The 27,106-nt window shown below is 41.6% G+C and overlaps 1 protein-coding gene across 3 annotated transcripts; it reads left to right on the top strand.

Annotated features, from left to right (window-relative positions):
• The first annotated feature begins 217 nt into the window (after nt 1-217).
• Nucleotides 218-26,836, top strand: PPID (peptidylprolyl isomerase D). 3 transcript variants are annotated; one of them, XM_039541285.1, is made up of 10 exons: nt 218-506; nt 5,426-5,566; nt 7,267-7,373; nt 10,956-11,144; nt 12,460-12,582; nt 14,671-14,777; nt 23,034-23,175; nt 25,662-25,748; nt 25,828-25,870; nt 26,554-26,836. In XM_039541285.1, exons 1-10 carry the CDS (start codon nt 440-442, stop codon nt 26,640-26,642), a joined length of 1,095 nt encoding a protein of 364 aa, XP_039397219.1. In that variant the 5' UTR covers nt 218-439; the 3' UTR covers nt 26,643-26,836. The 3 variants fall into 3 exon arrangements, with proteins under 3 accessions (XP_039397219.1, XP_039397220.1, XP_039397221.1); XM_039541286.1 differs by having other exon boundaries at nt 218-510; XM_039541287.1 differs by lacking the exon at nt 25,662-25,748.
• The last annotated feature ends 270 nt before the right edge of the window (nt 26,837-27,106 follow it).

Below are 27,106 nucleotides of genomic sequence, written 5' to 3'. Positions count from 1 at the left end.
AACGTTTGGTGTGTCCCCTCATGAGGCTGGCCCACGCCATCGCTAAAGTAGGGGACTAGGAGCTGCAGCAGCCAGGATAGATAGAATAGGGTGACCAGAGAGCAAGGCTGAAAAATCGGGACAGGGGGTGGCTGGTAACAGGAGGAGCCTATACAAGAAAAAATCCCGAATATCGGGACTGTCCCTATAAAAACAGGACATCTGGTTACCCTACCCCAGAGCATCGGACAGACTCGAGTGCAGTCACATGGACCCCTCTGGCCGCACGGGACCCTGCGCTAACTAACTGTGAGAGGCTTACAGGCAGCAACAGTGGGAGGGCCAGAGCACAACGCCTAGTGGCCGCAGCTATTCACCCGATCCCGGCGGAACGGAAGCCCAGTCAGTGCACGTGGCCGGGCGGGGAGGAGCGACCAGCGGAGCCGCCGGTAGCTGCAGTATGGCGCCCCCGTCCCCGGTCGCCAACCCCCGAGTCTTCTTCGATGTGGACATCGGAGGCGAACGCGGTGGGTGAGGAACGGGCAGGTCCCCGGGCAGGGAGGGCGCGAGAGGGGCGGCGATGATGGGACGCTGCCCTGGAGAGCGGGCGCGAGAGCCCGGGGACGGAACGTCGGCGGCCGCGGCGGCGGCAGGTTCGCGGCGGGCAGCCCCGCTGCAAGCCCGCGGGGCCAGTCGGTGCAGCGCGCCGCCTCCCCCGGAGGGCGGGGTAGAGGGGCAGGGGCAGCAGCCGCGGCTCCCGCGCGCCTTGCCCAGGGACCCGGATGGCTCCTGTGCAGCCCCCGCCCCAAGCTGCTTTGTGTTTGTAGCGCGTCGGGCTGGGAGTCCCGGCACGGAGCGGAGGGGGCTGGTCCCGCCAGCCTGGCGGGGGCTCCTGCGGGCAGCCCCCTCGCACCCGAGAAGGGATTTGTGGCGGTCAGGGCGCAGCCTGCCTGCTGGCGTCGCGGGGTCTGCGTGCACTTGCCCCGCCCTGTGCAGCCCCTGAGCGCTGCCAGCCCGGTGCGCGGGGCCGACACTGCTCCTGGGACAGCCCCGAGGGCCTCGAAATGTTCTGCTACGTGTGGTGCCCTGTCTGGGGACATGGCTACACTACAGTCCTAAGTAAGGTTGACTTACAGCCCTGCAGTAATTATTGTGGTGGCTGATGGCCACGTTACTCTCCTTCTGTCCTTGGCGTGCGGCCTCACCAGGAGCGCTTCCAGTGACTGATGGGGGGCTGAGAGCCAGGGCTTTCAGCTACCCGCATGGAGCCCAGCTGCTACTCCTCCACCCCCCAGGGGCTTCTCACTTTCAGGTGCCCAGCCTAGAGCTGAGACCCAGCAGCAGTCCAGCTGGGGAGCCAGGAGCCTGCTTACTTGTCAGTTTCAGGGCTCCCAGAACCCTGGATTGGAGAAGACAGCCAACCAGGGCCAACGAGGGGGAGCAGCCAGTACAAATGACTGGAGCCCGGCCGTCGGGAAGGGGGCCTGGGGCCCGACTTCCCCAGCTTTGTCGGCCCTGTTTAGCCAGTCTGCCTTTGCTGAGGGGGCTGAAATTTTTTTTTTCCACCGGGACCAAACCTGCTCTCGGCGGCCCTGCAGCCAATGTAAGGAATGCAGTGTCTCTACACAGATAGATAGCTCATCTCAATTGATTAGACTCTGCCTGTTGGTATGCATACTTCCACCTTTTCATGTTCTCTGTATGTATAAATATCTTCTGTCTGTGTGTTCCATTCTATGCATCCGAAGAAGTGAGCTGTAGCTCACGAAAGCTCATGCTGAAATAAATTTGTTAGTCTTTAAGGTGCCACAAGTACTCCTGTTTTTTTTTCTACACAGATACTGTGTCTCCCTAACTACAGTATACCAACCTAAGCCTCTTGTGGAGGTGTTGGTTTAGTTACTGTAGTAGGGCACTTACAGCAGGGGGAGGAAGCCTGTAGTGTAGACGCTGACATAGTTAGGCCAGCATAAGCTGCCTATGTTGACCTAACTCTATAGTGTAGACCAAGCCTGGGCCACACAGGCAGCCAATCAGCATTTTTGTTCTATACAGCTCTGAGTTAAACACACTGAATCCAGCAGCTTGCCAGCCGTGATCACAGACTGTACCAGACTTGGCTGATGTGACCCCTCCCCCACGCCTCCAGTCCTGAACTTTCCCAAACCCTGGTGCTCTGTAACATTGAGAGGAATACAGCAATCTGTTTGCTCCTTTAAAGAGACAAATTCCACCAGCTTGCTATGTTCGCTGGTGTTAACATTCACTTTCATTTAAACACTGTGCTGTTGGTTTAGATTAACAGTAAAGCATGTTTATTAACAAAAGAAGATAGGCTTTTAAGTGAGTTCAAGAATAAAAGTTAGAAATGGTTACAAACAAATAAAAGTGAAAACACACATCTAAATGTCTAAAACATAATTTAGCAAGGTACAGGCTTTGTTCAAGCAGGTACCTCATCTATAATGAGATTCTAGAGACTTCAGTACCCGCCTTGGTTGAAGGACCTCTCTCTCCCAGCTTCCAAGAGCTCTGCTCCCATGAGTCTGTCTAATGATGGACACAAAGATGGTTTCTGTCCTTGCTTATATCTTCCAGAGTTAAATAACTTTGCCTCCTGCTCTTTTTTTTTTTTGTTTTCATTCTATGATCTTTCCATTTCATTGCTGATATCTATGTAAATAGGGCTTCCATTGTTTGGATTCTTTCATACTTAATTTACATAGGAGACAGGTAAATAGCTTCCTTTTCTCCTCTCTGGGATTGAACCTGTCTCCGTTTGTCCACAGATATCAAAGCATAATATCATTAAGTATACATACTCCCTCATATAATGTTAATATATACATTTTACAGTGATATTAATCAGCAGAGTGTCATTAGCTTTCAGAAAAGAGCTCACTCTAAATACTCCTATAGTACAGTTATATTGTGTATAATCAGCTCATTCACTTAAGATTCAGACTCCCTGTCTTTATAGACCAGTAAACCTTTGAAATGGATTCTTCTGAGGATATGAGGGTTATCCCTCAAAGCAAAGTTTATTCAAGCTGTGAGGAAAAGTGCATGACATCTGGTGGTAAAGGAAGATCCACACTCTTTCTTCCTATGCTGGTGTCTATTAAAATGCAAATTGCTCTCTTTCCTACAATCTTGCTACCCCCCCATCCCCACCCCTTGTTAATTTGATGACCCTGTTTATTGTTTGGGTAATTGGTAAACCCCATTCCTTTGTTTAGGATAAACCTATTTTAAAATCTCCCCTGACATGCCTGATAAACACACTGCAGTCATAACTCCAGCATATATCCATAACTCTTAATACACACCGTGTACATACATCATGCAAAAATATTAATGATCAGTGAGTTATCTTTCAAATGATACCTCACTAGGCATATTTTGTACAAACATTATAATAGTGTATTCAATGTGAATAGAGAGAGGGGTGCTTAACTTAGGGCTACACCATCAGAACCCAGAGAAACAGACCCATGCACCTGGCTTCACAGGCTGACGATGAATTTGGGCATAAATTGAGAGAGCAAATTATTGGGGATTTACCACCATAATAGAAGTCCTTGCTATGACCGTAAAGACACACAATGTGACGTGTCTGCTACCCTAAAGAGTTCACAGTGTACAGACCTGACTCCACAAACACCAATCGAAAGGCACAAGGTGCTACGTGAACATCACACTTAAATCAGGGGCTGGCTGAAATACCACCCAGTCTTGGTCATACACTGTAGCATGCACAATTGTTTTAACTTTGGATATGTGCCCCAGAGGGACTACTAGTGTCAACGTGCCATGTTCCATCTTGTTTAGAGTGATCTTCTCAGCTGGATAAAGTCTAGTAGCCCCTGATTCAAAACTTCATGTCCCTTTATTGACTTTTTTTTTTAAGTGCCATGGCACAGTCATAGCAAAACAGGACATAAGTTGGCTGCTGCTGCAAAAAAGAGAAGTTGCTGCTAGATGGAGGAATAAGTCGTATAGTTGGAGGTAGCAGGGAATGGTTCTTCATAGGTATTTTTGCCTCCAAATGCATGTTAGTCGATGGTCTCTTGAGATCATGGGTGTCACTGAAGTAGAACTTTCAAAAGCTACCTCCAACTTGTGTAAAACAAACAACAAAACACACAAACAAACAAACACAACAACAAAACCAACCAACAAACAAACTCCTCTTTGGAAAATTTAGCTTTTCAAGATTTAGGTAAAGATAGATATTTCCATCTTATCAGAATTTCATGTATGATTTATTTAATGGTAATATTGAGAATAAAAGGTAAAAGTAAGCAATTATTTAATAAATGCTAAAACCAATTTACTGAATTACAGTTTCAAACATTATTAGATTTAATGTTCATATATTTAGCTTTCATACACAAAATTAAGTTAAGAATTGCCTTATTTCTAATTGACTGTCAGATTGATGAGAAAACATCAGCACCACTGACAGTTAACAGCTGCTTGGAGTGGAATCATTGTAAGAAGGCAGTTTGTGAAATTAGATTAATGCTTTATGGATTTGTTTACCAGTTGAGGTTTCATTTTTAAGTAAAAACATTTGTAGCATCTAACAGTAGATGTGTTTTAAAGGGAAACTGTAGTTCCACTAAGTGATTGTCCACATACATAAAAGTGTTATTGCATATAAATTTCTATGGGATTGAAGTCTAAGTATGGAGTTTAGGGCTGGTCAAAAACATTCCATTTATACTATTTTTCAGTGGAAAGGGGTTTGAATTTCCCCCCCCCACAAAAAGTGTTCACTTTCTGTGGAAGATTTTGTTTAAAAAAAAAAAAGAGTGGCTGAAAAAAACCCTCTATGGCCACCCTGGTTTTAAGCCAAAATATTTCGGTTTTGATATTTCAGCAAAAGTAGTTATCTTCCATAGAAAATGACAATGAAAAAGAAAAAGCAGTCGAAATTTTCCATGGAAGCAAAACTCTATTTTCCCAACCAGTTCTAACAAGAATACATGCTGCACAAATGTGGTGCACTTTTAAGTCTACGTGAGTCCTGTGAGTATGTCCAAGGGCAGAATTTGACTCATATAATATACGTGTGGATTGTTTTCAAATAGTTTTTAGACACTTCTGTCATTGTCTCCCCCTTAACCAGTTCATGGTGCTGGTTTTTCACTGACTGTATCTATGGTAACAAACATTGTAACTCTAATTCATTAGCTCCACCCATGGTAGCTGTAGGAGGGATATAGAAAATTGTATATTTTAAGAATTAGGTTAGTTTAACAATGGCTTAAATACTGTTGATTCAGTCATTAATTCCCCCTCCCCTCCGCCCCTCTCCCACACTTACAGAACTGCCATATAAACATGTTTGTTTTGAGATGCTGGGCTCTTCCATGTGTTTTTCAGGATTTGACTGAAATGTGTGTTCGTTCTCTCTCTCTCTCTCTCTCTCATATTCCAGTTGGTCGAATTGTCTTAGAATTGTTTGCAGATGTTGTGCCCAAAACTGCTGAAAATTTCCGTGCACTATGTACAGGAGAAAAAGGGATAGGGCCTACCACTGGAAAGCCTCTTCATTATAAAGGATGCCCTTTCCATAGAAGTAAGTTTGAATCATCTTTATTTTGTTGTTATTTTTCCATTTTCTATTTAAGTTGCATAATATTAGCAGTTGACTTCAAGTATTTTGAAACCAGTTTGATTTCAATATTGAGGTGGTAGGGATGTGTGTGGATTTCTAACTGTGATCAATACTTAAGTTATGGGCTGATCTGGCTTTCATGGAACTCAGGGAGAGTTTTCTTGGACTTTCAGTATTTAAATCCTTTTGAATTAGAGATTCAGAAAGGAAGAAAAGAAAACGCAGAGTCAAGCTACAGTAGAAATATATTAAGAGATTTAGCATAACATATGGCCTTTCATTAGATATTTGGGTTTAATACAAGTGTTTTCCGTTTAGAAAAGTAATGCTTTAGAGAATAGTAGAAATGCATTATTTATCCCTCTTTATTTTATCTTCTGTTTACCTTGACCATGTTTTTGTAGAGAGTGTATCAATAGTTAGTAGTAGGCTTGCTCTAATGGCAGTAGTACATTAGACTGTGGGAGTCTTTCCACTGACTTCATTTGGCTTTGGGTAAGGTCCAGTATGAGCAAGGGATTTTCTTTGCTGCTGTTTACTAGTGTTTTTCTCCACAACAGCTGGTGGTGGAGGTTATTAGGAAAGACTGTCATTTGTGGACTGAATCCTGGTTTTGTGTGTACATGTTATGCTTTACCAGAACCTCGCACAGTCTGTGCTGTAGGCTTCCTAATATGAAACTGCATTGTAATAAATATAAAATCATTAGTTAATGTGAACATTTTTTTTTTATATTTCAGCTTGCTCTGTTGTAATTGTGGACTTTTTTTCAGATGTTGAGGAGATAGACTATTAAAGCTTTGAAAAATACATTTCTCTAAAACAATCATCATACTCAGGGACATAATTTTTTTGAAGTTATTAATACATTTTAGTTTTTAACTGTAATCCAAAAATCTCAAAGTGCTTTATGAAAATGAGATAATAGTTCTTTACTCATGTTACACATGGAGAAATTGGGGCTCAGGGAAGTCAAATAGCTCACACAAAGTCACATAATAATTGACAATCTGGAATAGAAACTAGGCCTTCTGACCCCCTGTTCTTTCACTTAGGTGATGCTGTTTGACATTTGCAGATATAAATGAATCATTTAACAAAATATTTTACTGAGAGTGATAAATAGCTTAAGTGGTTTTCCCATTGAGGTGTGAGAGTCAAGTGTTGTTCAAAAAACTGAAAATGGATAATTCGATGGAATCTGATAACTAAGAAGTATTGTTCACTTTTTTTTGGGTATAACTGACTCGCCTGACTGTTTTGCTGATCATGATTCCCTCTTTACATTACCCTCAAGATTACACTTCTGTTGACCTTCTTTCTCTTGCATAAAATAATTGTAAAAATACGTAGGCTATAGATGCAAGTTATCATCAAACGGTGCTATATACTAAGGATATATGGCTAATTTCTGGTATTGCACAATTATGTGCCCAGTGAGAAATTTGATTGAGCGTTAGCCATTTTGCTTTTGCTATATTAAGCCACAAGAAGTCATGAATTTCTGGTTGCAATTATGAAAGTGTGTAGGGGATTCAAATAATAAAGGAATTAAGGCTCATGTTGAAGAAGTGGGGTTGGTCTTCACCCTTGAATGTAATCCTGCTTAATGTTCTTCCTGCTTTGACACCATCTCTTATGACTCATTTTCTACTTAATAGTTATTAAGAAATTCATGATCCAGGGTGGAGACTTCTCAAATCAGAATGGCACAGGTGGAGAAAGTATATATGGAGAAAAATTCGAAGATGAAAACTTTCATTATAAGGTAAAGTAGTTACAAATGCTAAATGGAATCAGTTTTTGAAATTAGGTTGGTTTGGTTCTTATTATTCCAGTGGAATCTTAGTACACTTATTACGATCCATGATGATGTCGGTCTATGAGGAGGTGAAAAAAGTACTAGTAGCTTTACCTGTAAAATATTTCAGCTTTAGGGAAAAGACTATCACTCCTACAAAACAAGGGCAGCAGCACTTTATAGTTTTAAAAATCATAAACAGAATGACATCATTAAATTGTGCATTTGTGTACCTTGGCTGAAGGAGAGGAAATATTCCCTGATAAAATTATTACATTGACTATCAGAGGAACTTTATTTCTGGAGCAAAGTTTCATATACAGTGGTTTAGAATTAAATAAATCCTATAGGTTTTGTTATCATATATTTGTGATTTAAAACAAGGGGTTTCTCACATTTAATCTTGTAAATTCAGAAGGAGGAATCTGCGGCATCACATCTTTTTCCATTTTTTGGTAAATACTGGAGTCATGTTGTCTTTGCAAAATCCAGCAGAAGCAAAATTTGGGCAGGTTGGGAGAAAGTATTTACTTCCATGCAAATATTTTCCATAACAGGAAAAGAAACATTAATAAAGGCCATCTTACAGTCATGATTTTGCACTCCTAAGGTTGCATTAGTTGGAAAGTCTTGCTGTAAACAAAATATGTAGTGTGTCAGTGTGGATTCCATTATAGGTGCACATGCAGCTCATGCATGCAAGATGAGATTTTATTTTAAATAAAAGTGTCCATGGGGGCCATGCTTGCACCCAGTGCCGCATTGTGCTCCTGTGCGAGAACCAGGGCTTTGGAGCGGAGCCCAGAGCAGTGGAGCTGCAGGTTTCCGCCTGGGGCTGGGGTGGAGCCGGGACAAGCCCTGGTGAGAACATAAAGGGTAGAGTCACCATGACCCTCACTCAACTCCTTCTTACTGCGTGTGACAAAGAGATGGAAACTAGCAAGTATCTACCCCACTACTCCTGAGCTTCAAACTTTTTGGTGAAGAAAAAGAGAAGAAAAGACCCATCTATGCCTCTCCGTACAGCAGGGCTCGGCACCCTGAACCTACTGTTCTGTTGGATTCCAAATCATCCAGGTTTAAACTCTTCCTGGCCTGTGACAGACTTATCTTGCTGGTCAAAGGACATAGTCAATATCTGTTCTGTTTGAGGGGAAAGTCGCATCCCCAGTAAGTATATGTCATGCTAATTTTTCTCCTCAAGGACCTGCAAGTTGAGGGATGTACAGCTGAAACTGCAACTACTTGAGCAATTGATATATGGAGCCTACCATAGTTCCAAAGAATGGTTAGGTTCATCTTCAGTGAGAGCTCCATTGAGTAGACACCACTCCACAGCATCAAGCAGCGACAGGAAAGAAAACCTAGTCTAAAACTGTGCCAACCGTATTGGCATTAGTCTCATTGACACAGATGACACACCAATAACTTTGTTGGCACTGGGGCTGGTTGACTCAGCACTGCCAAATAGAAGAGTTTCTCAATATGGGCAACATCAGTCTTGATACCAGAGATCCATGGTATTTACCACACCTCAGATAAGCCAGTCTTTCACACAGCTCTTTTAAAATCCACCTTAGTGATTTCAACTTGTCGCCTGGTGATGCAGTCATGCTCTGTCTTCTCTCATCCCATGGTATCAGTTCCTTAAAGGGCTACTAGGCAATTCCCCACCAATCAGAGGATGCATTTGTGCCATTTGAGCATCTGTCAGTATTCTTCCCTATGTTACCTCACTCTGAAGATGATCTTCCTAGTTGCTATCACTTGAGCCAGAAAAGTGAGTGGTGCTTCAGGCTGAATCTCCCTATATAACATTCCATTGGGACATGGTGGTGCCAAAACCTCATCTGAAATTCATCCTTAAGGTAGTCTCAGAACTTCATCTGAATCAATTCTATCAAGCTGCTTGTCGTCTTCCTGAAACCACATTTGGCACCAGCTGAAAAGAAATTGCACACACTGGATATGTCCAGGACTTTGCTTTTTTCACTGACAGGACCAAAACATTCAGACATTCCCCTCCTGGTATGTTTCTTTTTAGAGCTGTTCCAAAGGTCAAGCCATTTCATCACAAGATATTAAAATGGATTACGCAGTGCATTTCTTTGTATTACCAGTCAGCTGTTTTATCTCTCCCACCAAACATCCAAATTCACTCCATCAGAACTCGTGACATCATCTGCCTATTTCAGAAGTGTGCCAGTATCAGAGATCTACAAGGCAGCAGCACGGACCTTTGTCAAACACTGTGCTTTGAACTTAGCTACTAGGTCAGTTGTCAAGTTTGGGACGACAGTCAGTATTCTACTGAGGCAGCTGAAACTCTTCATTTCCACCATCCTGAAGGGATACTGCTTGCTAGCCACCTACTGTTGGATCCACACTGACACATACTCTAAGAAGAAAGAATTGGGTACTTACCCTACAGTAACTGTGGTTCTTTGAGGATGTTCTTTTGAGATCATTGTGGATCCCATGACATGCTTCTCCATCCCTGCTTTCCAGAGTCCTCATCTACCATGGGCTTAAAAGTATGAGGGACTTGAGGGAGGGTGGCGACTGTCCAATCCTTTTTGCCCTCATACTAGAGCACAAGGAGCCACAAGTCGCATGTATAACTTTGCCAGACAATGCTATAAAAATCAGTCTTGCATACATGAAGTGCACATGCACCTACTGTGAGATCCAGAGTGACTATGACTTCTTGAAGAAGCACGGCTTCTGTAGGGTAAGCAACCATTCTTGTGTAGAAGACTTGAGCAAAGGCTATGTCGCAGTCTATATTTCCAATATACATGAAACTTTTTGGCTGTCATTTAGAAAAAAGTATTAAAGAGAGAAAATCTGGATGGTGAAGCAAAATAATCCATGTGCTTACTTACAAGGAGGCAAAAGAATTGTAGGGGGAAAGTGTGTGATTATACAGCAATACGTTTTTTAAAGTACAAGACCTCAGTCCTGCAAACTGCATTCAAGTAACTCCGTTCCTGTGAATAGATGCATTAAAGTTAATGAGACTGACTTACTCATGTAAGATAAGTAATGCACAAGTGTTTGCTGGATAGGGTTTAAGAAAGTATTTAACAATTTCATCTTAATTGCATTATTACTGAGTCAGTTACTGTATCTTGTTTTTTAAATGGAGCACAGTGAGCTGGTTGTAATGTCAGGAGATTGTATTAGGCAGCATCAGATCAGGCACCCCTCAACTGATTTCTCCAGTTTTGGTGTTTAGACAGCATGGAGCTGCATGATGCAGTTAAACAGCCAATGCAACATTTCTTGTTAACTGATTGGGTAGTATCAAGTGCCAAATCACTAATCTTGCTAGCAACCAACTATAGGAAATACAATAAAGACAACTGTCCTCTGATGTCAGAGAAGATGAATCCAGTTGCAAATTATGTGTGGCCCTCAGGCCCCTTGCAGGTTGTCAGCGTGTGCTTCTTATTTGGGGTACACTGGGTTCCTGGTAGTATATCGTAGTAACCTTGTAGAATAATCAGATCTTACTTATATTTGCTTTGATGGTGTTTTCTCATACAGCATGATCAGGCAGGGCTGCTGAGCATGGCAAATGCAGGACCCAATACAAATGGCTCTCAGTTCTTTATTACAACGGTGCCAACCCCTCACCTGGATGGGAAACATGTGGTGTTCGGCCGGGTGATCAAAGGAATGGGTGTTGCTAAAATATTAGAAAATGTTGAAGTGAATGGAGAAAAACCTGCACAGGTAAGATCAGGACATCTCAGAGGATACTTGTTCCATTATGTGGTGCCTTCTGTGAGAATTAATTTTAGTTGTGTTTTTCAGTACGATTCAAAATTGGTTTGCTTTTGTTAGATCAAAACTAGAAAAAAGTACAGCTTTTACTGAGCTTTGTTTCACAGAACACTTAACATTTTCAGATTAGCTTTTATCTTCCATTGTAAAAATGATTTCCAGACTAAAAGTCACAGGATTGGTAAAGCCTTTTACTAATCCTAAATAAAATATTTATATCAAAGAAAGTATTAAAAACTGGAAAAGGGGAAAAAGTTACAGTATCTTGTAGTTAATAATTCTTAATACTCTACATGTGTAAAACTCTTACAAATGTTAACTAGTAATTACTAATCAGTTTTCACACCACCTTTAGAAATGAGGGAGGAAGGTAAAGTCTCTGCACCTTGAAGGTATGAGAAACTGAAACCTGTATAAATGAAGTTCTGACTTGCCGAAAGTTGCAGAAGGAGTTCATGTTGCAGCTGAGTAGACATATGGAGTTCTTGGCTCCCATTCTGTGTTTAGGAGACGTGTGTGTGGGGGCACTAATGGTCTAACAGCATTGAGCAAACAGTATAATTAGTACATTTAACACGGCTATGTTAGGGGGTTATGCCTCTTCGTCAAATGTAAAATATGACCAATTATTTTTCATCATCTATATCTCCTCCATAATATCTGAATTTTCCCTTGTTGTTGGAAAGGAAAGCATTTATTTTGCTACCAACCTAAAAATACACATTTTTCTTTTTCATATGTGGTAGCCTAGATGAGCAATGCAGTCATTCCTAGTGTAATGGCTTCTTGTGGTGTGATCCTGCTAGATTTTTACAACTAAGTGGTCTTAGGCTTGGTTGGTGCTTCCAAGAAACATAGAGCAGCAGCAGAAAGTGGTAGTGTGTGTGTCACCCTTTCACATAATGACCGTGTCTTCTTCACTGCTATAATAGATGGGTTTTTTTTACCTCAGTAACTAACATGCATGAGCTATCCTGAGGTAAAAACACAGTGAAAACTAGGCACTTCAGTCTTACTATGGGGTAAATAGCCCTATGCTCCTTCCAGCAGTTGAACTTGATGAGTTTACCTTGCAGTAAAACTGAAAATGAAGCTGATGAGTTTCGTAAGGATAGTTAGAAGCAGCTGAAGTAGGCCTCTGAAATCTGTAGTTTGGGAGTGACAGGAGGACACTTTCACTGATCTTTTGGAAATACACAAGAACTAAAGCTTTCTGATTAGTGAATGGCAACATTGCATATTGTACGCCTCCTGTTTTTTACAGTTGTGCATTATTGCAGAATGTGGAGAGCTGAAGGAAGGTGATAACTGGGGAATCTCCCCAATGGATGGCTCTGCAGATACTCACCCAGATTTCCCTGAAGATTCAGATGTAGATTTAAAAGATGTAAGTGGTTTTTCTTTGAAGACAATTATTTTTCCTGTGCAACGATGACATTTACATAACCTGAGATATATGGTGGTTGTTGTCAGGTTCACCAGACCTCAGTTTATTTTTAAGAAGTCTGTTAGGGCAAGTTAGATGTAATGATGGGGAATTTTGTGATGCTTTTTTAGCTGCTCTTTTTAATGCTAATTCTGATTTATTTTTCCAGTGCATATAAGGCTAAGAATAAAACCTTCCACTTAGATGGTTTTTTTTTCGATTCTTCCTTTATTTCTCAGTTCTTCATTGTGGTGCTGTAGTGACAAGTTTCCAGAGCGCATAATTTATATAGGATTTCATAGTATTAATACTCTGGAAATTATTTAACGGTTTATTTAGTTGCTTTCTGTGACGCAGTAGGGAGCGGGCTGGATTGACCTGGGAATGTCGTTTGGTTTTGCTGGAACTGTCTGCATGGGGGATGGGAGAGCAGGGGGTGACTTTAGGTGAGGGACTGTACCTGAGCCTGTTACCTGAGCCAGGAAAGGGGTGAGGTGAGGCGACACCTTTGCCCGGGAAACTGGACAAAAGGAGATGGGGAGGAAAGGAGGATTTTTTGGTTTCAGTTTTGGCCTGGCTGGGAAGAGGCAAGGAACCCCAGGTCTGGGGTCTAAGATCCTTGCCCCCCAGAGGGACCTGGCAGAGGGGTCCTGGTTGTACCTAGAAGCCCTGCTTGGGACTGTGTTCCTGTCGTCTAATAAACCTTCTGTTTTACTGTCTGGCTGAGAGTCACGGTGAATCGCAGGAAGTGCGGGGGGGGGGGGGGGAGGGCCCTGACTCCCCCACACTCTGTGACACTTTCCATAGTTAGAAAATCATCTCATTACCACACTTTTCACCCACAAAGCAATTTCTAGGCATGCCCTGTGTAGGCAGACAACACTGTCATTGTATTTGGCAGGATAGGCAGATATCTGCCACATGTATAGTTTTATTGGGTCAGTGCTGCAGTGACTGAACGGAAATACTTTTTTGAAACTGAATTTTTAGAAGTCTCTATATTTTGCTGGGACATTGGAGTAGGCTGTGGCATATAAATGTCCATGGCTGTGGTAAAGACAGTACTAACTGCAGTTTGTTAAATTACCGATACAGAGACAGTTGTTGACACTTGAAAGCCTTGTACCTTCTAAGCTGAAGCTGGAGTGATGGATTTAGAACAGACAGGCAGTTAACTATCAGCTTTACTTTGAGTCTAGAAGTGGTTTGAGGGAAGGACAGAAGTGTGTTAGTAGTTGATTGTTGGTTGGAGAGCCTATGCAGATCAAGTATCTGTTCCTTTTGAACTGTGGGAAACAAAAGACACAATACTTTTGGGAATAAGAAGTTCTTGGTTATATACCTGCATCACTAACAAATCTCTGATTTTTTTTTTTTTTTTTTATGGATACAGCCAAAGCTTCTGTTTACCTGATCCTGGATTAAGGAGGAATGAATGTTCATTCATGTAACTGCGTTTAAGGGCAAACAATTAAATTAGTGATCGCATGTTCTCTATTGCTGTTACGTTTTGTTCTCTTAAGGTCCGTCCCCCTGATCCTAGAGGATAGGTCCACCAATAGCTATTATACAAGATTGTCGAGGATGCAATCCCATGCCCTAGATGTCCCTAAACCCCTAACTGCTAGAAGCTGGGACTGGACAACGGGGGATTGATCGCTCAATAATTGCCTTGTTCTGTTCATTCCCTCTGAAGCATCTGGTGCTGGCCACTGTCAGACGACAGAGCAATGTTTCATCCAGCCCAGTATCCTGACCCAGCATGGCCATTCTTATGATCTTACCCTCATGTACAACTCCATGAGAGTTTCATACCATTGATCAAGGAGAATGTGTTGCCCATAGAATATTGTAGCAGTTTGAATATAGTTTTCTTTCAAAACTTGGAATAGTTGAGTGTGTTGGTGCATTTTGGCAATCTTTGAAAGAGAGTAGACTTGGGATTCTACTGTTAAATATTAAGTAGTCCAAAGACTTGTTGCAGCTTGGTATAAATAACATAATTTAATACTTACATTTTATAGGATTTTTTTCTCGTCTTCTCAATAGGTTGACAAGATTGTGTCCATAGCAGAAGACATAAAGAATATAGGAAATACTTTCTTCAAATCACAGAACTGGGCAATGGCAACTAAAAAGTACACTAAGGGCTTAAGGTAAGGGTTCCTGCTATTGTAAGTCAAACAGTTGTTCCCTCCTCCCCCCCTTTTGGATTGGAAAATGAATGTGAGTTTTTTTTTTTAGTTGCTCGTTTAAAAATGAGCACATGCTGCACAAATGGGTCATCCATGCACACCTTGGATGTGTTTTGAAACACCAAAAGCAAGGTCAGAAAGAATTGCTTTGTGTATTAATTGCTTATTAATTCCTGTCCTGCGCTCATTTTCACTTGGAAACACAACATTTTGTTAGATACTTTTTTGCTTTTTAAAAATGTAAAATTTCATTTAGTTAGAAATCAGAAAAACTTTCAGTAAGAAACTTAGAGGACTGAATGGTTCAGGACACGTGACACCTTCCACCTCTAGGTCACTGGTATGAATTTGGTACAGATTTATAGTGACCAATAACCATTCTTGGTTGCTGTTCCAACAGTTTTTTCTCCTCCCCCAGAGTCTCTGCAGTGTTTGCCAATGTCTCTCTACAACTTCAAATTTGGCCCTCACCTTCAAAGCCCTGAACAGCTCTCTGCACTTGATTGTGTAATCTCTATACTCCTTGTCATGCCTGCATGCTCCTGCCTGTCTCTCTTACGCAACTCTTCACCTTTTCTTTAATGCCATCCAAAGTTGTTTGGAATGTTGTCCTTGATCCTTGTGCCCAGGCAACCTTAGTCTCTTTCAAATCTTTCTGCTAGAGTGGCTTTCAGATGCCATTCCTACATTGACCTCTTCACCTGCATTCTTACTGATCATTGCTCACCAGACTTTGAATATAGTAACTTAAAATGCCACTGTCAAGTTAAATTACGCCTGACTTTTAACTTATTAAAGAGCTAAAATTAGTTAAGTAAAAGAGATGAGGATGAAAATCAGTTTTTGTGTGTGTGTGTGCATTTGATAATATTGCATATAGTCAGGTTTCAGAGTGGTAGCCGTGTTAGTCTGTATCAGCAAAAACAACGAGGAGTCCCCGTGGCACCTTAGAGACTAACAAATTTATTTGGGTATAAGCTTTTGTAGGCTAAAACCCACTTCATCAGATGCATGGAGTGGAAAATACAGCAGGCAGGTATAAAAACACAGCACATTATACCTGCCTAGTCAGTTTCACTACAGTGTCATTTTTTCCCTTTCTGTAGTGGTCTTTGACACAACAGGGAAGATATTTTTTAAAAAATAAGACATGATTGTAAAACTAAAAACACTGGCAGAGGCACTCAGCAGCATGTGTAGTGCTGAAAATTACTTAACTCACCTTTTGAAATTGACTCGATATCAAGCTGTTGGTGTTTTTCTAGAATTAAAAAATCCTAGCACTAAAAACAGCATTTAGAATCTAAAATGTTAAGCTTGGATACAAAACAAAAACCTACAGTCTTTTACTGTTCTCCTCATCCTTCCCTGACCTCTCTTCCCTGCCTTTATTTCTTAACTTGTCTGTTATGTCTAATAGCTGAAAACTAGCTGGAGCTGGAACCCACTAATTTGTATTTGAAATACCATGCACACCAAATAGTAGGTGTCTGTGGTAACCGTGTCACAGTTTCAAGGCTAAATGCACCTTTGAGTCCTTCCCCCTTCAATCCTCTACCCCTCAGGTGTGGCTGGCCTGCTGTCTCCATCTGCGTGGTCAGATACACCAAACCTGAGTGGCATTGTCACCCCTTATGCTATGTTGCAAAGCCCAAAGCAGGGAACCAGTCCCGATCCCACAGGACAGGTGGGCTTGCTTTCCAGCCCTGCCCCCCAACAGAGCTCTCTGCTACCCTCTTTCTGTGACTTATCTATTTTTTCCTGCATCCCTGCCATGAAACTTATGAAAAATGTCCATGACATTGCATCCGAAGAAGTGGGTATTCACCCACGAAAGCTCATGCTGCAAAACGTCTGTTAGTCTATAAGGTGCCACAGGATTCTTTGCTGCTTCTACAGAACCAGACTAACACGGCTACCCCTCTGATACATGACATAATTGTAACCCTAGACACCAGTAAAATTGCTACTTTTTAAATCGACAGGATAGGTCTCTTGAGCTAATGGAGTCAGTGATAGCAGCCATAGGCTGTCATTCTGTGAACCAGCCACTGGAGGAGGATGAGACGCATTTTGCCAGAGGTTTTCCCAGATATTTGCTGACAACAGAGGAAGGTTGAGGCTCAGGAATCTTGGGTTCCATTCCAAGTTCTGGAGAGGAGTGTCTTTTAGTGGGCAGACCCTGCTGCCCATTCCCTCCAGCCAGTCTTTGTCCCAGTCCCATCTCCTTCCTCAGCTTCTCATCCGAGTACCATTTCTTCTCTCCCAACCCATTCTTTGCCCTAGTCCCAGTCTCCTGTCCTACCCACTCCCAGTCCACGTCCCCCAGGCTCCCTCTCAAGGCGTCTCACCTCAATTTCCTCCCATCCTTCTGACTCCTTATCCTAGTCTTCCCACCCTGACTCAGGCTTCTTGCCCTCCCAGTCTCCCTGTTCATGTGATCTTCATCAGTCTGTCTTCCACCTGTCCCGCTCGCCCTGCTTAGGCATGTCATGCAAGTCTCCCCATACATCCTTCTTACCCAGCCAGATCCAGTCTTTTGCCTGGCCCCAGATCTTTTCCTTCTTGCATTCCTCTGCCCTGCGTTAGGTTGCATCCTCCTCTATGCCTGGTCAACCACAGGAGCCTGGAGAGACTCTCTCTCTGTTCACAGTTCTAGTGCCTGTTGCCACAGCGGCCAGGAGCAGCAATCACGAAACGAAGGTCCAATTCAGCTGGTGCCCTGGATTGGAGCATGCTCAGTACAGATACAATTTTCAGAGAATGTAGCTGTAAAAATTCTTATTAAAATCTCTATTGACCATATAGGAATTGAGATTTTCAGAGTTTCATAGCGTGGCCAAATTTGAATGAATTTTCATCCAAAGGCAAAAAGCATGGCCTTGACACCTGGGAGGTTTATTTCCCTCTTTCCCCAAGCCAATTTTCAAGTCTGCTCTAAAGTATTAGAGGCGCTAGAGCTATTCAGCAAAACAGTTTGAAGAATTTTGACATGGACAAAACTGTACTTTAATCTCATTTTCAGAAATAGTTGAACTTTTTCTGCAGAAACTACAAAAAAAATTCAGCCTGAGGCAGACACCTGGCATGGAAAATTTCAGCCCAGTTGAAATTTACGAAGTATAAACAGTGGAAACCTGCGCTTTATTCTGAGAACTATTGGGCAATCTGAACTATACATGGTGCTACCAACTCCACCTGTCTCACTTCCTGTCCTGAAACATTTGTGTGTTTTTGCTGGAAAATGGTGATTAGTTGAAATTAACATGTTCCATAGGAATGTGTTTGTTTCACTGACACTTTAAAACAGAACCCAGTCAGGTTTCCTGTGAAAAACCTGTCATGTTTTCTGCCCACCTTCCGGCCCACCTCTCTTGCACCGTGGCACTCACCCAAGGCTGCCCTTTGATAGCAGTGCTGCGGAGCTGTGGTTTGCAGACTCCAGCGCTCCCCACCCTGGTAGGCTGCTTGTAGGCCCGGTCTTCCAGGTTCCCTAGTAATTTCACCATTCCTTTTGCTGTCAGCAAAAAAATTTTGAACTTCGAATGTTTTCAAAAATTCAGAATTTTTCATACAAGGGAAAGCTTTTTTTGCGGCCAGCTATAGTTCCAGATGCAAAATTGGATTAATTAGTACTACAAAGATGTACATGAATATACAGTCCTTTTTGTTTACTAATTTTGGTATTAATTGGTTACTTCCTTGATATCTTTACATGTGTAGGCATTTAGGAAGTTGTGTATAAATAAGAACTGCAGGATTGGCTGTCAGAATAGTGTCAGTTTTGTCTGAAAACTTTACATGGACTAGGGTTCTTCTGCCAGACCACGTGTTTCCTCGTGTAGCGCTGCAGAAACCAAGATGAGGCATTCTAATTAAATGTTCCGAGATTTGAATATCGTCAGGGGCTTAACTGTTGGCATAGGAACATAAGAGCTTCCATACTGGATCAGACCGTGGTATGTCTTGCCCAGTATCTTGTCTGTGACAGTGACCCCTACCAGAGCTTTGGTGGGAGTATACAGAACAGGGCAATTATGGAGCGATCTACCCAGCTTCTTGGTAGTCAGAGGTTTAGGGTTGTCCCGAGCATAGGGTTGTGTCCCTGATCATTTTGGCTAATAGCCATCAATGAACTTATCCTCCATGAACGTATCCAGTTATGTCTTTGGGCATCACAACATCCCATGATAATGAGTTCCACGATTTAATTGTGTGTTGTGTGAAATGTACTTCTGCGTTTGTATTAAAACTGCTGCCTATTAATTTCAGTGGGTGACTCCGTTTTTTTGTATTGTAAGAAAGGGTAAATAATACTTTACTTTCCATGATTTTATAGACTTCTCTCTCATCTCCTTTAGTTGTCTCTCTTGTAAGGTGAACAGTCCTAATCTTTTTTGGTCTCTACATACCCTTGATCATCTTTGTTGCCCTTCCCTGAACCTTGTCAATGCCACTATTTTTTTTTTTGCTTTGAGATGGGACGACCAGGACTGGACACAGCATTCATGGTGTGGGTGCACCATGGATTTATATGGTGGTATTGTGATAGTTTCTGTCTTATTTTCTGTCCTTTTCCTTTTTGTTCTTAATTTACTGTTAGCCTTTTTGACTCTGGCTGTGTATTGAGTGGAAGTTTTCAAAGAACTATCCACAGTGACTCCAAGATCTTTCTTGGGTGGTAACAGCCAATTTAGAACCCATTGTATATGAATAGTTGGGATTATTTTTTTCAACGTGTATTACTTTGCATTTATCAGAGTTGAATTTCATCTGCCATTTTGTTTCCCAGTCACCCAGTTTTGTGAGATCTCCCTAGCTCCTTGCAGTCTACTTTGGACTTAACTATTCTTGAATAATTTTGTATCATCCTTACACTTTTGCCACTTCATTGTTCACCCCTCTTTCCAGATCATTAATGAATATGTTGAACAGAACAGGTCCCAGTACAGATCCTTTGGGGAGCCCCACTGTTCCTCTCCATTGTGAAAACTGACCATATTCCTACCATTTGTTTCCTCTCTTTCAACCAGTTACTGATCCATGAGAACATGTCCCTCTTATCCCATGGCTTCTTAATTTTCTTAAGAGCCTTTGGTGAGGGATGTTGTCAAGTGCTTTCTGAAAAGCAAGTACACTCTATTAACTGGATCAACCTTATCCATGTTTGTTGACTCCCTCCAAGAATTCTAATAGATTGAGGCATGATTTCCCTTTACAAAAGCCATGTTGGCTCTTTCCCAACAAACCATGTTTGTGTGTCTGATAATTCTGTTCTTTACTATTGTTTCTACCAATTTATTTGCTACTGAATTTAGGCTCATCAACATGTAATTACCAGGATTGTCTCTGGAGCCCTTTTTAAAAAGTGGTGTTACATGAGCTACTACCTTCCAGTCATCTGCTACAGAGGCTGATTTCAAGATAGGTGACATAGTATAGTTAGTAGTTCTGCACATTCATGTTTGAATTCCTTCAGAACTCTTCAGGAAATACAGTCTCTTCCAGGTGACTTATTCCTGTTAATCAGTTTGTTCTAAAACTTCTTTTATTGACATCAATTTGGGGCAGAGCATTCACCTGCAGAATTAATTTCCTTCCCCCTCTCCAGCATGCTATTTTTTTTTAGTGTTTTATATAGCATCCATTGCTGCAGTATTCAAACATTTCACAGCTAAATGGGATCTGCTTAGCTAAGTCCCTAATGAATTTCAGTGATCCCTGCTCTCTTCTGTTCTTTGATTACAGGAAGCTCTGACTGAATTGAACATGTGAAATCATGTTTGTTTGTTTATTTAAAAAGTCAATCTTGTGCTTATGGAAACACTGTTCCAAAGAGGAAGGTCTGAAAAATAGATGAATTGTGGAGTAGTCAGATTTCTTCTGTATGATCGTTTTGTTGCCAGGCTGACTTCATCTGATTATGCTTCCACCTTGCCTTTGTCCAGCTGCATTATCCCAGAAGATCTCAACTATCTTTGTGGTTCGTGCATAGAGATGAAGTCACTGATGTAGTTGAGTCCTAACCCATGTTGACTTTGAAGTTCAGAAACAGAGCCTTGAACTGGCTAAGACAAGTGTTGCAACTGCATGCAGTATCTTTGGGGAAATGTATTAGGCTCATGTATCACTGTGGGCCAGGGTTTGTATATATGATTGTGTTTTACTCCAAGAAGGAGGTTACCACAGTTATTCAGGAACTAAAACAGTGGGGGTGATTAAAGAGAATCACTCAAGTTGTAATCACCTCCAGAGAGGTACTACATCCTTTGGAGGTTTGCATATTTTGGTTCAATTTGGGTTTCCAGAGTCTTGGAAGACAGGGCTTTTGGCATAAAAAGGCTGGGTTTAACCTATTGCATGGCCTTCTTTCTGATCCAGCAAATGGACAGGATCATCTGTCCAAGGGAGGCCCCACAACCCTTGCAGAAGGGTTGGAAGGACAATGACTCACTAAGGCCCCGTAAGACTGATGGGTGACCTCGGGTAAGCTTTTAGCATGCACATAGGCATTTTCACTTTGTCTTCTCTGTAATGCTTTTACCTTAAGAAAAAATGTGCTTGCTTCCAATGAGCCATGTGGTAACTTGTAACTGCTGGCAAATAGAGAGCCATTGGAGAGAAAGCAATGGCCTTTAGGTAGTCTGGCTTGTTTGCCCTGTACTGTGATATCCCTGGGAGCTGTGCAGCCTTAAAACCCCCCAGTCAGAAGGGAATGAAACAAGGGTTCCTGCCCAGGGACAATGGAGCCGGGTGTGGGAGATGCAGGTGAAGTTTATTCAAAACTATGACACTAGCATCACAAGGAAATGGGAGTTATACCCCTCTTTTCTCTCCACTAATTTTCTTATGGCAGTCTTGTTTGTTGGAGGTAAATGACTACATTTTGCAAACTCTGCAGCTTAGATTGTTTATCTGTACAGTCCCAAATACAAGTAGTTAAAATAATTCAGGTAGTGTAGCCAAATACTTGGAGAGGAAGAAGGGGCAATGTTGTGTAAAAGAGTTTTTTTTTTTTTTAAGCACTCAGTTTTAAATAACTAATTGTAGGAAGCACGATAAATTCAGTTTAATTCCTTTATATAACAACATAAAGGCCATCGATGTTTAGAAATAGTAAACCAGGGGTCGGCAACCTTTCAGAAGTGGCGTGCCGAGTCTTCACTTATTCACTTTAACTTAAGGTTGTGTGTTCCGGTAATATATTAACTTTTTAAGAAGGTCTCTCTGTCTATATTATATAACTAAACTATTGTTGTATGTAAACAAGGTTTTCAAAATGTGTAAGAAGCTTAATTTAAAATTAAATTAAAATGCTGATCTTACGCCGCTGGCCCACTCAGCCCGCTGCCGGCCTGGGGTTCTGTTTACCTGGTTTGGCAGCAGGCTGAGCAGGGCCTGCAGGACCCTGGCTGGCAGCCGGGACCCCAGATTGGTAGCTGGCTGAGCTGGGCCGGTGGCTGGGACCCCAGACCAGGGGTGCAGGTGGGAATGTGTGTGTGTGTGGGGGGGGAGAGATAGGTGCAGGAGCTCCCATTTGGTGCTCAGGGTGGGGGCAGGGATGTGGGAGGGTGCAAGAGTCAGCATGGGGTGTTGTGGGAGGCTGTGTATGTGTGTAGGGTTCAGGAGTCGGGGCTGGGGTTGTGGGGCATGCAGGGGTCAGGGCAGAGGGCTGGGGTGCTTGGCTCGTGGAGGTGCTCCCAGCACCCTGTCATGAGCGGCTCAAGGCAGGGGGCTGAAGGGGATATGCCCTGATTTCCCCCCTCCCTTTTCCCCAGGGCCCTGTCTGTCCCCACCTCTTCTCTGCCTCCTCCCCGGAGCAGTGAGCATACTGCGGCTTCGCTCCCCCTTCCCCTCACCAGGGTGATCAGCTGATCGGCACAGGGAAGGAAAGGAGGAGGGGTAGGAAAGCACTATGCTGGGGGAAGAAGCAGGGGAGGATGGAGCTTGGCTGCTGGCAGAACCAAGCTTCTGTCTCCTGCCCCCGCAAGAGAGAGCAGTGGGAGGAGGGGCTGAGTGGGGCTGGGACCCCGGCAGGTAGCAGCGTGCCATTAAAAATCAGCTTGCTGACCCCTGTAGTAAACTAAGGTGGATAAGAGTACATGTGAGTGGTAGTTCTTGCATACACTTTCAGCAAGATAGCAAAGGGCAGAAAAGTTAATAGTGCAAGTTACAGTATATACACTAATACATAACATGTAAATTTGTTTTTTGCAGGTATGTGGAGGCTTCTAAAGCCATAGCGGAGGAGTCAGATACAGCAAAGTTGAATCCTGCTGCCTTGACCTGCCTTTTAAATATTGCTGCTTGTAAACTGAAGGTGTCAGACTGGCAGGGAGCTATTGAAAGTTGTTGTGAGGTATGCTAAATTTCATCTTTTGATTAGGAGAAAGTGATTTGGAAAAATAAAAAGACTAAAAGCCTTCTTTCAAAATCAGGTTTGGAAAGGCTCATTTTCCTATAATAAATTAAAGGAAGATAAGGGAATTTTTAGTGCAAACCAATTTTAATATACATATTAACTCATTTTTGGCAGGCTGTTTACTTGTTCAGAAAAAATATTAGTGGAGTCATATCAATATTTCAGAATACGAGTTACTATTTATTGGCGCTAAATGTGAGCTGTGCATTTCCTGGGAGCACTTCTAATTTGTATAGAACAATAGATGCCTTGTTTCTGAAAGATAATGTAATCTTTTTATAGGTGTGTAGCATTCAGCAAGCTTTACCCTCACTCTTTGAATCAGATATCTAGTTTTATTTTACAGGTTAATGTTAATGAATGGATAACTTTGGCTAAATGGTAAGGAAAAGGCAACAAGAAATGAAAAAGCAATATAGCAAATTGATGTAAATTGGAAACAAAGTGCAGAACATTAGTAGAGAAAACTGAGGAACTCAAGGGTTAAGGACAAATAGGAGTTAAGTTTGAGGAACAAAAGAACACCTAGCAACAGTTATAAGCCCATAACTATTTGGAGCTCATAAATTAATGAAGAAAAAAGGCAGAAATGTTCAGTAATTGTTACATATTTGGAGAAAAAAGCAGAATGATGTACTCCTCACAAAGATGAAGTATTTTCTGGACCATTAATAATTGAGGGCGTTACACAACTTTTAGTAGGTTATTTTTATTGGTTGGTCCAATAAGATATTACCTCCCCCATCTTTTCTCTAACATTACTGCAGATAAACACTTTGGTATCAGCAGGCCCAGATAACTTGCACTCAACTGCTGAAAGAGTCAGCTGAGGCAATCTCTGGTCAGCTGATCACTTTTGATAAATCTTGGATTGCCAGGGAAATTCCAGAAGATTGGAAGAATGCCAATATTTAAAGGCAAACACAATGAGCCAGGTAACTTTAAGCCAGCTTGCCTGACATCAGTCCTGCACAAAAGAATGGAAAAGCTGATAAAGGATTCAATTGATAATGCATTAAAGGATAAGAATAGAATTAATGCCAGTCAGTATGGTTCTTGTCAAACAAAACTGATATCATGCTTTGAGATTACAAATTTTGTTGATAAACTGTCTAGCTGACATCTCAAAGCAGCTGTCAATAGGGAATCATCATCAAATGAGGGAGTTTTGAGTGGGATTCCATATGGCTTGGTGACAAGCCTGGTGCTAGTCAATATTTCCATCATTGATCTGGAAGTTAATATAAAATTGTTGCTGATTAAAATTGCAGATGACAGAGATTGGCAAAATGGTAAGTGATGAAGACAGGGTAGTCCTACAGAGCAATTTGGATTGCTTGTAAGATGTCCCCCTTCAAAATGTAATATAGCCAAATGCAAAACTATGCATCAAGAAACAAAGAATATGGGGCTGTATCCTGGAAGGAGACTCTGGAACAGGTTTTCAGAGTTACAGGGGACAAATAATGCAGCAATGAACTCCCAGTATGATGCAGTGGCAAAAATAACTAATGCAATCCTTTGATGTATAAATGGGAGCAGTAGGAGTAAACAGGTGGTTTTACTTCTGTATGTAGCATTGGTGAGACTGATTCTGGAATATTTCACTCAGTTCTGCAATCCACATTTTTAAAAGGCATTGAAAAATTGGAGGGGGTGTAGACAAGACACTAGAATGATTTGAGAAGGAGAGCTTTGATTATCAAAAGGATCGAGAGGTGATTTTATTAGTGTACAAGTACCTACAGGGGGAGAAAATAGTGAGTACTCTAATCTAGCCAAGAGAGGCTGAAAGATTAAACCAGACAAATACAAATGAGAAATAAGGTCCAAATTTTTAATAGAAGATGATTAACCATTGGAACAAACTACCAAGGGAATTGGTGGATTCTCCATCCCTTGAGGTCTTAAAAATAAAGACTGTATACCTTTTTGGAAGATATGATTTAGCCAGTCAAGTTATTAAACTCACTGCAGGGGTAACTGGGTGGAATTTAATGGCTTGACTTATTGATAAGATCAGACTGGATGATTTAATGGTCCTTTTTGTCCTTAAATACTCAATGAATCCATTATTTAAGTGGTTAGAAAATTTGCAGTTATCATACAAATCTATCCTTAATACCACCATCCCTGAATTTTTTGGGGTAGGAAGAGCTGCACCTGCTTATGGGCTCATTCAGTAGGCAGGATATTAGCACTATTAATATACAATACAACAATGTGCTAGATAAACCCTGTTATGGTAATACTGCACTCTACTGATTAGATTGATGGTGCTTTCACTTATAAAGTTGATTTGTTTTTAGGCAGCTTACCCTTAAAATAGATGGGTTGCCTAACTGTGGGTGTTTCAGTGCTCTTCCTGATAGGTGAAGGCTTTAGAGTACACCAGTACTAAACCATTTTTACTCATTTTGCAGGCACTTGCACTAGATCCAGCAAACACCAAAGCACTTTACAGGCGGGCTCAAGGCTGGCAGGGAATAAGAGATTTTGATCAGGCACTGGTAACTATTATTTTTGTGGCTGTTGTTTTTTAAAGGATCAATAAAGCATCTACTTATATTTTTGTATTTTTTATTGAAGGCTGATCTGAAGAAGGCTCAAGAGATAACACCTGAAGATAAAGGTAAACTGTCAGGCTAATTTTAGCAATGTGGCATCTATTCTCTTTAAGAGGCTTTTACAGTATTACATTAGTTCTGCAAGAGATGAACTAACAGTGGACCTGATAACACTGAGGATTTTTCATTTTGTGAGGTCCCTACTTTGTAAAATTGGCAAAATTTCAGATTTTCAGAATCCACCCCTCTTCCTGTATGTGCACCTGCAGGGCATAGAATGCAGAGGAAGTCTGCTGCTGATAACTTTTCTCCACATATGCTAGTGGAAGAGTGACAGCTTTCTGCCTTATCACTGTTTTTTATAGAGGGAGAGGCATTCATATCCTTGGGTCAGACAATTCTGCTTTGGCAAGAACTAATTAGGGTTTGCGCATCCTTTATCCCCAAAAAATCTGAAGTTGCTTTCTGGACTGATTCCATTTTCTGCTACTTAAGTGAGTGTTACTCCTTGGATTACGAATTCCTACTTCCATTCCTGGGAGCCTATTTATCCTATTCTGTAACTGTATGGAAAAAAACAGTCGGAGGATTTATTTCAATATTACCCAGCTTGATAACTACCCCCTGACTAGAATGCAGGCAGACAGTTTAGCCTCTGTAAAGCATAAAATAAAGATGGGTGATTGCTATAGTGCTGTGAGACAACTATAGGCAGTGGAAAGCCATGTATTTTTTTTTTTTTAAACAGCTATCCAAACTGAAGCACTCAAGGTGAAACAGAAGATAAAGGCCCAAAAAGAAAAGGAAAAAGCAGCTTATGCTAAAATGTTTGCTTGAGTGAAGGTTTTTTCCTGTTAAAGTTTATGCACTGAATGACTGACTTGTACAGTAGGAGTGTTTACAGTGGTATATAGGACAGAGGTGGTAGAGGCAAGTGTTACTTCTGTTATCTGCCCTATACTACAATCAATTGATTATGTCCAATATTTACTATTTAAACTGGAGTTTCATAATAAAGTTAGAAGTTAAAATGTTGGTTTCCAAGTGTTTTTATAGCTAAAGTGACTCTCAGAAAACAGACACATACTTAACCATATTAGGGTGATAATGCTTGTCTTTTGCAGGGTAGACATTCTTAAAAGTTTACCAGAACAACTTCAGTTTTAACACCCAGGAAGCAAGTTGAAGTACAGTATTCTCCCATTAATTCCTTCACTAGAGCAGTAAGTCAGACTTTCCCCAGGTAGCACATATGCATCAGCACCAGCATAGTAGTACTGTCTAAAATAGCTTGTAAACAG

The sequence above is a fragment of the Mauremys reevesii genome, linkage group 5 (genome assembly GCF_016161935.1).
Source record: "Mauremys reevesii isolate NIE-2019 linkage group 5, ASM1616193v1, whole genome shotgun sequence".
NCBI lineage: Eukaryota > Metazoa > Chordata > Testudines > Geoemydidae > Mauremys > Mauremys reevesii.
The sequence above is the reverse complement of the archived record's forward strand: the minus strand, read 5'-3'. Positions and strand labels throughout refer to the sequence as shown.